Source organism: Vespula vulgaris, chromosome 12, assembly GCF_905475345.1.
Source record: "Vespula vulgaris chromosome 12, iyVesVulg1.1, whole genome shotgun sequence".
NCBI lineage: Eukaryota > Metazoa > Arthropoda > Insecta > Hymenoptera > Vespidae > Vespula > Vespula vulgaris.
The window spans coordinates 2,652,790-2,668,733 of NC_066597.1; the positions used below are offsets into that span (position 1 = coordinate 2,652,790).

The 15,944-nt window shown below is 25.5% G+C and overlaps 6 protein-coding genes across 12 annotated transcripts; 2 read left to right on the forward strand and 4 right to left on the reverse strand.

Annotated features, from left to right (window-relative positions):
* Positions 1 to 60: 60 nt before the first annotated feature.
* Positions 61 to 1,689, reverse strand: LOC127068008 (uncharacterized protein C16C10.8). 3 transcript variants are annotated; one of them, XM_051003558.1, is made up of 3 exons: positions 1,245 to 1,689; positions 813 to 1,161; positions 61 to 744 (listed from the first exon to the last, which is right to left on the reverse strand). In XM_051003558.1, exons 1-3 carry the CDS (start codon positions 1,269 to 1,271, stop codon positions 200 to 202), a joined length of 921 nt encoding a protein of 306 aa, XP_050859515.1. In that variant the 5' UTR covers positions 1,272 to 1,689; the 3' UTR covers positions 61 to 199. The 3 variants fall into 3 exon arrangements, with proteins under 3 accessions (XP_050859515.1, XP_050859514.1, XP_050859513.1); XM_051003557.1 differs by having other exon boundaries at positions 61 to 663; positions 813 to 1,168; XM_051003556.1 differs by having other exon boundaries at positions 64 to 744; positions 813 to 1,168; positions 1,245 to 1,624.
* A 1,814-nt stretch (positions 1,690 to 3,503) lies between these two features.
* LOC127068003 (nuclear RNA export factor 1-like) lies at positions 3,504 to 7,173 on the reverse strand. Of its 2 annotated transcripts, none has more exons than XM_051003544.1 (10): positions 6,790 to 7,173; positions 6,271 to 6,572; positions 6,113 to 6,196; positions 5,780 to 6,023; positions 5,494 to 5,687; positions 5,302 to 5,414; positions 4,997 to 5,033; positions 4,651 to 4,883; positions 4,404 to 4,572; positions 3,504 to 4,280 (listed from the first exon to the last, which is right to left on the reverse strand). In XM_051003544.1, the coding sequence occupies exons 1-10, from the start codon at positions 6,866 to 6,868 to the stop codon at positions 3,852 to 3,854; spliced, it is 1,884 nt and encodes a 627-aa protein (XP_050859501.1). In that variant the 5' UTR covers positions 6,869 to 7,173; the 3' UTR covers positions 3,504 to 3,851. The 2 variants fall into 2 exon arrangements, with proteins under 2 accessions (XP_050859501.1, XP_050859502.1); XM_051003545.1 differs by having other exon boundaries at positions 6,682 to 7,173.
* Positions 7,174 to 7,315: 142 nt separating this feature from the next.
* Positions 7,316 to 9,219, forward strand: LOC127068007 (uncharacterized). 4 transcript variants are annotated; one of them, XM_051003554.1, is made up of 5 exons: positions 7,316 to 7,694; positions 7,787 to 7,805; positions 7,877 to 8,163; positions 8,281 to 8,843; positions 8,936 to 9,219. In XM_051003554.1, exons 1-5 carry the CDS (start codon positions 7,649 to 7,651, stop codon positions 9,182 to 9,184), a joined length of 1,164 nt encoding a protein of 387 aa, XP_050859511.1. In that variant the 5' UTR covers positions 7,316 to 7,648; the 3' UTR covers positions 9,185 to 9,219. The 4 variants fall into 4 exon arrangements, with proteins under 4 accessions (XP_050859511.1, XP_050859512.1, XP_050859509.1 ...); XM_051003555.1 differs by having other exon boundaries at positions 7,895 to 8,163; XM_051003552.1 differs by having other exon boundaries at positions 7,316 to 7,805.
* Positions 9,208 to 10,585, reverse strand: LOC127068010 (magnesium-dependent phosphatase 1-like). The gene is made up of 4 exons (XM_051003563.1): positions 10,111 to 10,585; positions 9,982 to 10,039; positions 9,622 to 9,843; positions 9,208 to 9,533 (listed from the first exon to the last, which is right to left on the reverse strand). Exons 1-4 carry the CDS (start codon positions 10,148 to 10,150, stop codon positions 9,368 to 9,370), a joined length of 486 nt encoding a protein of 161 aa, XP_050859520.1. The 5' UTR covers positions 10,151 to 10,585; the 3' UTR covers positions 9,208 to 9,367.
* On the forward strand, positions 10,538 to 11,783 carry LOC127068012 (riboflavin kinase). Its single transcript, XM_051003565.1, has 4 exons — positions 10,538 to 10,686; positions 11,161 to 11,309; positions 11,425 to 11,527; positions 11,603 to 11,783. Exons 1-4 carry the CDS (start codon positions 10,599 to 10,601, stop codon positions 11,704 to 11,706), a joined length of 444 nt encoding a protein of 147 aa, XP_050859522.1. The 5' UTR covers positions 10,538 to 10,598; the 3' UTR covers positions 11,707 to 11,783.
* Positions 11,784 to 11,925: 142 nt separating this feature from the next.
* On the reverse strand, positions 11,926 to 15,771 carry LOC127068005 (H/ACA ribonucleoprotein complex non-core subunit NAF1). The gene is made up of 5 exons (XM_051003546.1): positions 13,627 to 15,771; positions 13,439 to 13,562; positions 13,078 to 13,346; positions 12,721 to 12,875; positions 11,926 to 12,658 (listed from the first exon to the last, which is right to left on the reverse strand). Exons 1-5 carry the CDS (start codon positions 14,400 to 14,402, stop codon positions 12,120 to 12,122), a joined length of 1,863 nt encoding a protein of 620 aa, XP_050859503.1. The 5' UTR covers positions 14,403 to 15,771; the 3' UTR covers positions 11,926 to 12,119.
* Between the last annotated feature and the right edge of the window lie 173 nt (positions 15,772 to 15,944).

Here is a 15,944-nt window from a genome sequence, read left to right on the forward strand (position 1 = left end):
TTTGAAAAATTTAATACTTAATTTTTCTAAATAGATTCCTATTAAATTGAGTTAAGGTATAGTGGTAAAAAAAAAAGTAAAATGCTTTTTGATTTTGTCACATTGTATCTATTTCTCAAACAGTTCTCAATAATTTTGTTTCTCAACATATTTTATTTCAAATAGTAACACAAATTTTTATTGTCAATAATTTATATATTTATGCTAGTCTTATTTTTTGTTCAAATACAATAATTTCAGTCATTTTATTAAGTTTCTTATTAAATTTATTAATGAACTTTTCATCTGTTATTTCATCTTGACAATGATTTGTGTATTGTATGCGTACTCTTTTTTGCAGTTTTTTTAAAGATATCTCACCTTTCACAGATACTATATTTAAAATAGTATTTTTCCAATTAAATTTAGTTGTTTCCAATGTATTCTCATTTTGACTTTCATTTAAAGGTTCTGGAATTACATTCAGATCATCCATATTATTTTTTTTAGTGATAGAAGATTCTTCTGCATTTCTTATTGATGGAGAGAGTTTTCTTTTCTTAGATTTCTTTTTTCTGTTTGAAGATTCCAATTCCTCAATACGATTATTGTCAGACAATCCATTATTTGTATCTTGTTTATCACACTTACTTTCTTTGAATATATTTTCATTATTTTGGTTTTCTGCAATATTATTATCTGAATTATTTTTCAAACTTTTTTCTTCTTCCGTATGAATTTCTATTTTATGATTACTATTAGGCTCTACAATTTAAATAAGAAGATTTAGAATGGAGTAATAATATCATTTTCATAAGATTAATCAAACTTACCTCCAATTTGTTCTTGCTTTATGTTATTATCTACTGCCTGTTGATAAGCTTTTTCCATTTTTGCCCAAACACTTTCAACTACTGACTTGTTTGTTTTAAATCCAAATGCATTATTAATAAAATTGATAAATTTGACTTTCTTTCTGGGAATGTTTTCACATTTTGACAAAGCTTGTAAAAAACTTTTTTCTGCATTGGATAAATCCTTATTTGTCTCAAGTACATTATTTACAATTTTAAGCCATTCTTGTTGTTTACGTTCACCCTTACAAGCTGTAGGTTTTGGAACATAGTTTTTACCACCATATCGTTCTGCCTCAGTTATACATTTTGTATGTTGTACATATTCCTGTTCACTTAAATTGTTTTGACCTCAAATAGAATATATTCCAAAAATCAAAGTTTATAAAATGAAAATTAACGAATACTTACTGAAAATCTTTTAAACAATCCACACATGTTAAATAAGGTTTATTACGACACTGAAATTGATAGTGTTTTGCAACACGTGGTTTTTGTAAAGTCTCGCCGCAATGATTACAAGTAAAAACAACCATATTTGTATTTTAATATTATACAAAAAGTATTAAATAATACTATCGGAGAGAAATGTAATTTTTATGATTTGTAATAAATCCTAATAAATATGAAGAATACTAAAATCGCTAACGCGTTTAAACATACATGTACGGCTGCATAAACCGATACCTAAATACAAGTAATAGGTTATGTTAGCACACACGAGTTAGTGCAAGTTACCGATATGAAAAATACGATCTCAAATTAAAGCATGATACACAAATTAAAACGTAACTTTTATATTACTGAAAAAAATATATTTCATATAAATATAAAATTACATAAATAATTGACTACAATATATTAAATTTCAATCAATACATAATAGCAATTTTTTACTAAATACGATTTTAATTTGGTTACTACAAAACAATTCCTATTGTATAAATATGTAAAAAAAAATATAGGTATCTTCATAACTCGAAAAGATCATGAATAAAAAAAAATTTTAAAGACTCTTTGTAGCTGAGATAGAGCCATGTAATTTCTCTTATTAAACCTTTTATTAAACTTTGTTGTAAGTTCAAGCAGTTACAAAATAATTTGCTAAGATATCTATGAATAGACATCTTGTACATATAATATTGTAACATTTAATTAATATATATGAAATCCATTTTATTACCATTCACTTTTGGCTACATTAAGTTTATAAAATATATGTATTACAATATTAGAAATAAAGAATTAAAAATAAAGTTAATTGTAATACATAAAATAATATGATATTGTATTAGAATATAAAAAAAGTATCATTACATATAATATTATAAGTAGTACCAATAGATAAAATAATATATCTTATTAAAATAAATTATGATTACTATTTGTATAAAATGTGAGTATAAATCGTTTAGTGTTCAAATTTGTTTCATACATTGTATAATTCAACTAATTTCATATTGATAATAAAATAAACAACTAAGTAAATAATTAAAATAATGTGAAAGATAATAAAGCCAGCCTTTTGATAAATTTTTACATGTTTCATCATGTAAATCTGTTTAATCTGATCAGATCAGATCTTTATTTTTCTTAGAATCACATCTTCTTCATTTTTATTTATATGTATGTTTACTTAATACATATTTAACCCATGAATATACAATCTTGAATATAAGATCCGTGTGTGTCTATATATATATAGATATATATACACACACACACACTATTATTTGTGTTGCTATACATGGTATAGCATATATTTTTGTTTTAATCTAGATATCGTCATTTATATCTTTAAACAAGATAATCGACTATAACTATAGCAAATTACTTTTGCCAATTTATTTAATTTTTAGGATTTATAAGGTATATTTTGTGATAGTTGGATATTATAAATATATGATATTTGTGTCTAATTTTTAACCAATTGATATATATATATATATACATATATATATAATCATTTGATTTTTAAGACTTTTAACAGGATTTTCAACAGCAGGATTTTTTTCTTTAAAACAGATTTTTATAATAATTTATAATATTTTTTTCTTAATTACATTCATCCCTTATCATATCTATCAAAATCATACAATCTTTTTTCAAGTTTCTGAAAACATCTGATAATATTAGTAAAAATATCTTATTCTACTTTGTGTATATTATACATTTTAATATTTAAATAATTAACTTATTTGAATTTTATAATAAAAGTGAGAACTACGATATTAATTAATCTATCAAATGTTTTCAGGAAGTAAATTGTTTAACACAGCATTCTTCAGTTAATTTCCTTTGAAATCTAAGATTTTCATTAAATTTTACTATATTACAATTAATCTGATACAACTATATGTTTGTGTGTGTTTTATAAGAAATTAAGAAAATGGATAAAAAATAAAAAAATAAAAACACCACATTAATTGTAAATTAATGTTATTAATAATATATACATTTTTTTAGTATAATAAATTGTTTGAATAAATATTTTATCAAATTGATTACTAAGTCGTATATACAAAAAATGATTAATTAATAATAATTGTCAAAAAAGAAAAGTTCATTACATGGTATGCAAGTATTTGTAATATGCGATATTGATTTTTGCATTAATTAATTACAACTATAATTATTATTATTATTATAAAAACCTCATCATATACATTGTTCCAAATAGATATATTGCAAAATCTGTAAGTAACTGTAAATTCAAAAAAAAATTATAATTTTTCGATTAAACTTGCTTTGTTTTAACTTTTTAAAATTAAACTTGCTTCTATTTGTTTCTTTTCTTTTTTCTTCTTTTTTTTGTGTCTTTGTAGCACAAAATACGAAAAAGATAGTAACAATATGTAATTATAAATTAACACATTTCATTTTTATCTACAAAATTCATCAATTTTGTACATATTACTTTGAAGGCTGTGATAAACAATGAGAATTAGAATGATTTAAGAAAAAATGTGAATACAGAATGATGTATTTTTGTCATATTTTTTACCTATAATCCAATTTTTATTTTGTAAATGCTTCCGACGGTATTTGTCCATGTTTGAAAAGTTGCTGAAAAGCTAATATTGCATTTTCATAATTCCAGTGAACTTCCTCTAAACATTTCAAACTCCATTCTGAATTCATGTTCGTTTCTTGACTTAATGTTAATGCCATTTTTTGTTTTATGTCTTCCGTTAATTGCGGTGATCGTATTTCTGATAAAGATTTAGATCCACTTGGTACATTAGACATTTGGGCTGAGAAATTATCAGTGATGAATTTTTTACATTGTTCTTCAGTAGGAAGACTAATATGCAATTGCTCATTACAGATACAATAGCCATTTCCTCTTGGTACTATGATAAATGTCCTATTAAAATAACGTAGTTGATCACCTTTATTATTCAATTCGTCAAATAATCCTGTTACTGTGATCAACATCATTCCTTGCTATAATTGTAAAAAGAAAAGGACAAAAAGAAGAAAGTAAGTTCGATTTATCAAATTATTTATATAGTATTTAAACAAAATAAAAAATTTATTTTTAATATTCTTCAAATAATATTAACTTACAGTTATAACACTGATATCCATTGTAAAGGTATTTAAATGGTGTTTTGTTCGTGGTAGTTCTATTATAAAAGATAGAACTGGTAATCTACCTTGCTTTAATAATTTCTGCCTCTTATTATTATTATTTACTCTAAATAAATTTCTATTCTCTGAAAGATATGCACTTAATCTGAAAATTCCGATAATTTTCAATAACATTATGATTTATAATGTATCGTAAAAAATGTAATATAATTTTTTCACTTACTTTTCAGTATTTTGATTATTTATCACTGTCAAACTGAAACGTGCATGCTCATCGTATGCATCTAACAATGGATGCCTATTTTCACTGTCAAAAATAATAAAATATTGTTGCAAGAACTGACTTGCTATGTCTTGTGCTTTAACATCTGTGACAAATAATCGTTGAGTATGAGGCACTTTTGTTGTATCATTTGCAACATCGAATAATATTGGACGTGGTAACTCTATACCATCCTTTAAAATAGATAAATTTTTAACAAAATCATTAATATATTTATACATTATTTTTTTAATTTAATTTAATATAATTTCTTCTATTATACTCAATAGTTAGATTCTTTCCTTACCAGTCTTAACAGCTTAGGAAATATTTTTCGTACACCGCTGTTGTTGAAAAAGAAACCCAGAAGTTCCAAATTAGTTGTGATAACAAAAATTTGTTTTTACATAATAAATTAGCAAAGAATGCAGATATAAATTAATTCTACACATAATGAATTGTATTTAATATAAAAATCGTCAATATTCACATATAAAATAAAAAAATAAATATAGACAATATTTGTAGAAATTTATCAAAATACATATTCTACATTCTTTGACAAAAATTTCTTATTAAGAATAAAAAATATTATGTAAAATAATACATTACCTAATATAGTCATTTTGACGAGATATATACCTATTGGAGACAGGATTTCCTGTCAATCTTAATTCTTCTAATTGTAATTCTTTTATAGCATCTAATTGACTAATTTCTTTTATCTACAACAAATACACATATATGTATGTTTTATTAGATTATATATATTTGTATTTTGTTAAATTTATATATACGATTTACCTTATTATCTCCTATATAAAGTATTTTTAATCTTGGAAATTTTTTATATAGGACATCAAGTTTTTCAATCATATATAACTTGTTACCATCTAGATTCAATGCTTCTAACGTGGGTACATACTCTGACACAATATCTAATACTGCCATTAACATAATTGGTCGAGATAATGCACAAAAGTAATCTGCAATAAGATCTATAGCAAAAATAGATATTGTACTAATAAGTATTTTATAATAATAATTTAATATTTCCATGCAAAAATTACAAATTGATTGCTTGACTAACCAGGATCATGATGAAATTTTGATAAATCTAAAGCATTTGTCTCTTGAACATATCGTTTAACCATAGCTTGTTTTAATCTTTCTTTTAAAGCATCACTGATTTCACACTGTGGAAGTCCTAATTTAATTTTTATTCGAAGTTTAAATCCATTTGTTGTTGTAATTTTACGATCACAATGAAGAAGAATATTTGCTGCTTTTTGACTATCAACATAAAAGGATGCTTCGTTTCCTGAAGTCTTATACTACAAATGATTTTGAAAATAACATTAAAAATCTGAAAAATTGAACCAATACACAAGAATTATAAAATATCTATTATAAATCTATTTACCATTATAGGTACAAAAGCTTCTGAAGCAATGCTGTTAAGACTGCTCAAAATATAATCTTTTGTATATTTTGCACCATATGGTATCTAAAAAATAAATAGATAAATATACATATAAATAATACTTAAATAATAAGAATCACATATCACAATATATTTACCGTAATTTTATACCAGTTAGTTTCTCCAGCAGGTAGTGATTGAGGTGTAGATAAGATACCAGTACGAATTGCTCTATGTGGTAAAGGACTATTTCTTCCTCTAGATAAACCTCTATTCCTTCCTCGAACAATGACTTGTCTGTTGTTATTATTGGAAGTTCCTGCCATTGGTATATCATCATCTAATGCCAAAGTTAAGCTTCTTGATACATCTCTGCCTAATCTTCCTTGAGGTTTAAAAGATACACGACGTCTATTTCCACATGTTCCACTGCTTGTTCTTCCAACACGATCATCATGTCCTGTACAATATAGTATAATAAAACTTAATATTACTAATAAACAAATCATTAACATTAACAATATAATTAATATTGCAATTATGACAAAATACATGGAATTAATACATACTCTTTTTTAGATTTCACATATTCTATTTGTACATTTTGCATATTTTCCATGACTTTATAAATTGATAAAACATTCAAGAGTTTATATTATTATAATTATAAATAATACCAAAGTAATGTTTATCTTCTGGATTACTCGTCCTTCTGCCTCGTCTTCCCCATGCAGATTTGTTAGGTTTTTTTGACATTTTCAAATAATTATATAGGATGCGAAATCAGAATCACAAAACATTCAATTGAAAATAACAAACAGAAATAAGCCAGAATAAATAGAATAAGTGTAGAGTAAAGCCTGTTATATTTTCATTCAGTTTTCCACCAAAGAATTCAAGGTTCTAGTCTTAACTGCTGAATTTGTTCGCGATTGAATAACTTCAGATAGAGTAGTAGTTGATCGTATGGAGCTGCTTACTAAACTTTTGCATGCGTTTTATGAACATAATGAAAAATAGAAAAAATGAAGCATGGTACGTATTGTATTTGTAACGCACCCTTTAATACTATTGTCGCACTTCACGGTTGAGTCCCTAGATGGCGCATGTGTCATCTGAAACTTAGAAATATTTTAGTATCCCATCTAGTAAGATTAGTTTATCTTCTTTTCAGTTCTAATCATCGTGAGATTAATAACTAGTGCATCGAGACGCGGTAGACGAGGAAGACAAGGGTGATTGTTATTTAGGGTGAAATAAAATTTTTATTAAATTGAAATAATATACTAGTATACTTAATTTGGACTTAAAAATGTTATCCACTCAGTACCTATATATCCAATCTTGAAACTGTTATTTTACTATGTTATAATTCACAAATTCGCAAAAACGCGAACTTTGAACAAAATATACAACATAAAATGTGTCGAGCGAGTAAAATTTAGCAAATTGTCAAGGAAAAATTGTTTATCAAGAATTAGTAACACTTATTGAAATATTAATCAATCTTTAAAATGTTTTACATTAAACCGCCGAATGGACAGATATCTCTACATATTATGGAAAAATGTGTATATACTAGGTTAGAATATTTAGAATATTTATATAATAATAAAATTAATGAATTTGATGGAAATTTTCAATACTTATTAGAAAGTTCTGCATATGATAAAGTTGGTCATTTTATATTAAGGTAATTGTATAATTATATAATTGTAATGTACATTTATACACCACCATTATAAAATGATTTATCGGTATCAGACTACATTCATACTTTAGGTTAATAGCTTCAACATCAACTGATTTATGGATGTACTGGGTTCCAAGAGAAACATTATTATTGAAACATCGATTAGATAATATTATACCTAGACAATTAAATAGTCTTCTTCAAAGTATTATAAGGCAATTGGATACAATAAATCACAAAGAAAATAAGATAAGTTTAAATATACGAAGAATATGTGTATTCTATTTACAATCTACAGTTTTTAAACATATTATGTCAAAAAATCATACTGATGATTGTTGTATTTTTCAATACAAAGGTATATATCAATAGTATTAGATATTATCTATAATCATTTAGATTATACATTTGTATGTGTGTATATACATTTTTTTAAAACAAAGTTTGTAAATCTATTACTTTATTCTTGTTCAAGTAAGATTTGAGTTAATACCAGAATTAATCAAGCGAAGAGAGGTTGACTTAACTGGTGGATATGCTATTGTATATTGTTCGCAATGGAAAAAATTATTGGTAGCATTATTTAATACTTATTTGATACAAGATTTAAAACATATTAAATCCCACGCATGGCATGTCAACAATGATGTTAGACTTAATTCTCTCAAGCAACAAGTCCAGTTTTATATATTGCAAAACAGACCTACCATTGGAAGAATAAATAATAAGAACATAAATTTTGAAATACAAAAGTTTCCCTTGTGCATGCAACATCTTTATATGGTATTGAAGAAAAGGCATCGTCTTAGTCATTATGCTCGTTTGTACTATAGTCTTTTTTTAAAGGAAAGTGGTATGAAAATAGATGATGCTATTCAATATTGGAAAGAGGAATATTCTAAACCACATACCTGTAATTCTGTTTGTATGCATAAATGGCAAACAGATGAGAAAAAATTTATATACAGTATTAGACATCTTTATGGTTTAGAAGGATCTCATAGAAATTATAAATCTCCCAATTGCACTGTTATGTGTGTATGTATTTCATTGATGTTCTATATTCTATTACAAACTATATTAGGAGAAATAATTTTTGTTAATATGTTCTATATTTGTTTCAATTTTAGACACAAGTCCCAGGACCCACATATGAAGGAGGGTGTCCATTTAAAAATTTTGACTCAGATAGGCTTATTAATCTTTTGAGTATTTCATTAACAAAAGATGAAATAGATAAATTTCTTGAAAAAATGCTTTTGCAAAAGCCAGAAATAATATGTACAACTTATTTCAAAATAGTACATAAAAATATTGATGATGATGTCGTTGTTAGTAGTCCATTACAATACTATACAATGGCAAATAATTTGTATTGATCATACTTTGTAAAAATACAGTAAAAGAAAATTTATATTATTGTATTTTCTTAAACTGATATATTTAACATATATCATATATTTTAAGCAATAAGAATGAAGTTATACATAATATATAAATTGCTGCTTAAAATATGTATATACAGTATTATTTACAATATGATGTTTCAAAATATACAGTGATTATAATTTGGAAAATTTTTTTAATCCATGATCTATAACTTCATGTGTCATACCATTTTTAACTAATATAGACAACACTCCTACTTTATTTAAATCAGATATGTTTCTTTGTTCATCATCAAAAAACATCATATCTTTATATTCAACATTAGATAATTTTTTAATCCTAAAAAAAATTATATAATCGATATTTTTTTTGTTTTAGTTACAAATATATTCATGGCATATGTATTTTAATATTTTACAGAACTTACTGTGAAAAATGAGTTGTTTTGGAACCTGGATATATCTCTTTATATTTAAAATATTTCTCCCAATCTAGTAAGTTCAACAATTGTTTAGCACCTTTGATTTCTGAAGTACGTGATGCTACACCAAGTTCATATCCTTCCTCTGATAATTTGTTTAGTATATCAGGTACATCTTTGTAATGACGTATAATCTGACCATGTGCATCCACTATTTCATCTTTTTTCCTAAAATATATTGCATCTAATATTGAATTATATTTATTTTAGTGTAAAAGTACTTGTGCAGAAGCACCACAGAGAATATTAAAGACACATGGTTAGTATATCACAGTAAAACAATTACATGATTTCAATAAAACAAACCGTTTTATAAATGGAGGTGTTACATGTGTATCAACCCAAAAAGGCCATAACGTATAATCTGAAAATAAAATAATGGTAAGAAGAAATAATAATAAAATATTGTTGTTTAATAAAAATATGTATTCTAACCTAAGTCAAAAACAATTATTTTTGGTTTCTTTTCTGACATATTTATTTCAATTTATTTAATAAAATCGGTATATTTTATGTAATCACTTAAAATTTATGAAAATCATTAAATCAATAAACTTGATAAAAAATGATATATCTTTGAACAACAAATAATTAATATTACGTTTATATTGGCAGTACTGTACGAATATTCGAGTCAATTATATGCATTCATTCATAGATAAAAGTAGCTATTAAAAAAGACTACATGTGTACATATTAACTTATCACAGTTACTCATGTCCTCATTGCCACGTAGTATTATTAAAAAAAATCGAGAATCAATAGTGATTTTATAGTGAATAAAAAGTTTAATCTAATAATTATATGAATATTCTCGATGATAAAGAAACATTGAATATATTTGTTTTATTTACTGCAGCATTATATACCCGCTTGCCGAAAATTACTTCGTGGCACGAATCTGATAAACATAGATACGTGAGATGAGTGATAAAATATTACCATGTTTTGTATCTGGTATGGTGGTGCGAGGTTTTGGTAGAGGCTCAAAAGCATTAGGCATTCCTACAGGTATCAATTTATATATTTAAAATCCCATATATATATACATATATAATAACAATTTAAATTATTATAATGTATTTAGTATATAATATTATATAATATATATACATATAATAACAAATATAAATATATATAATAATAGATACATATACACAAGTTGCATTAAATTAAATAAATGTATAGAAATTTTAATTCAATTACCCTATTATAAATGATCTGTGAAAATCATTTCAATATGTTAATATGTTACGATATCTCTAATATTGAAGATCTTTTAATAGTTATCTACAATAAGCTTTTATAATGTAATCATCTTAATGCGTTATCTCTGCAATATTACGAATAAAGATTTAAAAAATTTGCCGTTTACATCGATGACATCTAGCGAAAGTTTTACTTACTAATATTTTCGCGCGTTTTGAAATATATGTATCTGTTTCATTCGTTTCTAACAATCTAACAGAGATTCTTATTTTTTAGCAAATTTTCCAGAATGCGTTGTTAATTCATTACCTAAGGATTTTGACACTGGTATATATTATGGTTGGGCTGCTTTAGATGGAAAGATATATAAAATGGTTACAAGTGTTGGATGGAATCCATTTTATAAAAATGAGAAAAAAACATTTGTAAGTAGTAAACAATGTGTGTGTGTGTGCGTGTGCGCGCGCGTGTGTGTATAATCTAACTATAATGAAGTGTATAGCATACTTATTAATCTAATTTTATAATAATTTTTTGTAGGAAGTTCATATATTAGAAACTTTTCCAAATGATTTTTATGGAAAGGAACTTAAAGTGATTGTTACTGGTTATATACGAAAAGAAAAAGATTTTGCATCAATAGGTAAATTAAATTTTATTTTCTCTTATATTTTATGTATTGTAAAAACATTAAATATATAAAAACAAATGTTTTTAGATGAATTAATAAAAGAAATAAAGAATGATATTATGATTGCTGAGAAAGAATTAGACAAACCTAATATGTTGAATTATAAATATGATACTTTTTTGACAGGATGACCAATTTTATTTTATTATAAGAATATTTTATGTCTTTTAATCATTAATTTTTACAAATATACTTATTGTGAAAGTTATACTCTCAATTTTTATACCCAAAATATAATGAAATATTTTATTTACTATCAATTTTAAGATTATAAAATTATACATATCACACATTAAAGCAATATCTGTTCACACATTTTATAAAAATCTCTATAGAAAAAAATTACAAAATATTATGTTAATCTAATGAGGTAAAACATTTGAATACATTATGTTTAATATGCAAATATAAAAGTGTATATAAATATTTATACAAAGTAAAGAAATTTTACTAATACTAATATTTAATAAAAATGGTAATATGGTTAGATCTGAAATATTTTTTATTTATAATTTTATTATTTTCATTTGACATTAATACATTGTTATTGTAAAGTATCATGGTTTTGTTCTATGGAAGGTGGAGGTGGAGGTGGTGGTGGTGGAGGTAAAAATGATAAGGGTGAAGTTACATATGAAGTTTGTGATTGCCAATATATATCTGTATGTGGATATCTTATATCTGGAGTTGAAAATGTATTGTGTCTATTAACACTAACTGATGCAGCAGATTGAAACCTGGGAAGCATTTCAAAAGGGATTTTAGGGTTTGGTGTTGTTGTTTCATTCCTGCTGATATTAATACATTGAGAGTTGATATTGTACTTATTGGAATTTTGATTTATACTGTTAGTTTGCAAGTTATTTGAATAGGGCATATATCCATAAAGTCCATTATGCGTTGAATGCATTTGTTGAAAATTAGTTGTGTAATTTAAATTATTAAAATATGGAAACGATGTCCATGGTGAATTATATGAATTAGATATAGCAGAATTATCATTCTTCCTAACATGAGATTTCCTTCCTTTAAAATTTTTTACTATGTTTCTATTCCAAGGATGGTTAGACTGCCAACTCGATGCTACAAGTAAAAAGAGATAGTGTTAGAAATAGTAATTACAAGACATGAAATATTTAACTTACTTGACTTGCGTCTTCGCTTATGTGGAGTATTCTCTTCTGAACTAATTATTTCATTTACTTTCTTTTGTTTTAAATTTTCATAATATTTCCTTTCTTCTTCATCATCAGAAAAATCTGGAGCCTCTTCATCATCAACAGCATCAGTACCTTTCATTCTAAACAATTGTTACATAATATATTACATTTATAAAATTTTATAATTTATAAAATTTAATATTTTATGATTAATATTAATATTATGATATATTATATCATATATTATAATTAATAAAATTTATTATAATGTTATATAATATATTATATTTAATAGATGAAGCACTGTACATGTAATAGAATAGTTCAATATTTAATACTTACTTAGTTAATTCATGTAAAAAGACGAGGGATGTATATGGTGAGTTTGGACAATAATAAACTTCCATGCCAATACTAATTTCATTTTCTTTTATATGTGCAGGACTATTAAATCGTACACAGTAATGTGGATCAGAAACTCGTCCAAAAACATCAAATATCCTACCTAATGCTCTTTTTCCTTTATCAATAAAAAGGACAGTATCTAAATTAAGAGTTGGTTTACTAGCTTTAGGACGGACAACTACTAATTGTTCAACCATCCAGGCAACCTATATAAAATAAAATTAAATTTTTTAATAAAAATAATAAATAATTATCTATTTTTTAATATAGAAAAAAGAACACTTAAACTTTCACTCACTTCTCCAACTAAATCACATGAGTTTTCAGATACAGATATTTTAAGATCTTCTATTGGAGGAAGATCATCTAACTCACTTTTTAGTTCCTTTTCCTTAGATTGTTTTTTATCATTTATTTTATTTCTATAAAGAATAAATATATTTATTTTTTTTTGAAATCAATATATTCAAAAAAGTACTATCTTACCTCTTTGTTTCACTGTCGCTATTTTCATCTGAATCATTTGGTAAAACTATTACTGATGAATCACTACTATTGCTAAAATCATCATTGTCGCTATCACTATCACTATCACTATCTTTACTAGATAACTGTTCATTCTTTACACGATACATATTTGTATTTTCACAATTTAAGATTTCTATATTTTCATTATTTTGATTTTTATTAAGATGCAAACTTTTATTTGTATCAGTATATACACTATCTTCATTATCTATATCAGAATCATATTCTACAGCAATTGCAGAAAGAGATGAAGTTGTTTTGCTATCTGGTATTTTATATGAAATTATATTATCATTATCCATGGTAGAAATGTGAATACCAAGATTATTGGCTTCTTCAGTAATAATTTCTACATGTTTAGCATTATCATTTATAATAAGTTCTGTAGCTATACATTCAACCTTGTCATCATTAATAGGTTCTGTACTAATACATTCAATGTTAGTAATAGCTTTATCAGAATGGATTATTTTTTGATATTTATTTTCTTCTATCGGTTCAGATGTAGAATTACATGCTTCATGTGTTTCGTGTGCTTCATCATTTAATGGATAAAATACATTCGTATCTATAATATAATTATTAAATCTTACCGATTCCAGTAATATACTTTTACTATCATTAGAATCATCTGTAATATCCGAATAAGCACAATTGAAGATTTTATTTTCGTTTGTTTCTGGCATAGTCGAGTCATATGCAATATATATTTCTCTGTTTTCTGTTTCAGACATAATTCTATGAAATTTTTCAGAAATATCACTAATTACAGTTTATTTTTCTTAATCACAATTGTGTATATATTAAATATAAATTATATCCAATAAAAAAGTATCTTGATCTCTGCGTGTCAACGCAAATACACGTGTTCAATCGATTTCGTTATAAATTTAGGTTATGTTAAAGAAATCAATTGAATATTTAAAGCTTTTGATCGCACCCGATTTTATGATGCTTACACCATAAATAATGAGTCCATAAACAATAATAAGCGTAATTTATGACCGATTTTGATGAAAAAAGCTTCATTTAAAAATGAAGACTCAAGAAATGAAGAGGGTTTAAAAATGGAGACGACTTTATCGAATTTTTGAAAAAACTTCATATTCTTTGGAAAAAGATGTGTCAAAAAAGATGTTTTTGTGAGAATAGTTTATGCATAAATATAAAGCTACTTCAAAAATTTGAAAAAGCTATGTCCTCATCTAAACCTACATCTTTACAACGAGATCTCAGATATTAAAATCAGTCAAAAATTTTGCCTGGATTTCCTGTTGGCATAAACAATGTTTTTGACATTTTTGCAGAAAAAAGTTTCGTCGACGTTTTTTGAACATCGCAGCAAAAGAAAAGAAACATATTACACATACTGATATTGATATAAATGCTTCAATGGTGGGTGTTTCGTTTTCGCGAAGCAGATGATTTTCTCATCGCTTGTAAGGATTACATTTTTTGATCCAAATCAAAGATATTGATTTATTATAATTTTAATTCAAAAAATCAATACTTAAAAATAATAATCTCGGAATAGTTCGCCTCATATAAATAATATACTCGGGTTTACAAATAACTGTGACAATTACAAAATTAATTTTGAATTGTACACCGATAAATTCAACACGAAGTAATCGTAGGACACGATCCACGCAAGTATTAGTTATGTAAGTACATGAGTACATCGCTCATACTTTCAAAACTCTATGCAGATTATTTTATTTTAGATTGAAATGGTGTGGTGGAGATATTTTCCCACCCGTGACAACAAAAAGGCGCGCCTTCGAACAACTTTGATAGTTACTAGTTCAGTTTGTTTTGAATTTCGACAAGTACACATTACAGTTTTTGCCTTACGCGTTTTCCACAAATAATACAAAACAAATAATGTAAATATATAATTGGATCACTTATACATTCAATAATCTACACAATATGTATGCTTTCAGAATAAAGTGGAGTGGTGGGGATACTCTGCCACTCGTGAAGAGATATAAGGCGGCCGACTTTGGTAATGGTCCAGTCTTGCCACGAATTTCAACGAGTCTAAATCTCAACCCTCGCAGTACGCATGCTCCAGAAGTAAGAGAAAAGAGTTAATGTAAGTACATTAGTCGATCACTCATTCTTCAATAATTTATACGATTTGTATCGTTTTAGAATGGAGTGGTGTGGTGGGGATACTCTGGCACGCGTGAAGTGATAAAAGGGGATGGACTTTGACAGTGGGTGCAGTCTTGCCACGAATTTCAACGAGTACAAATCTCAATCCTCGCAGT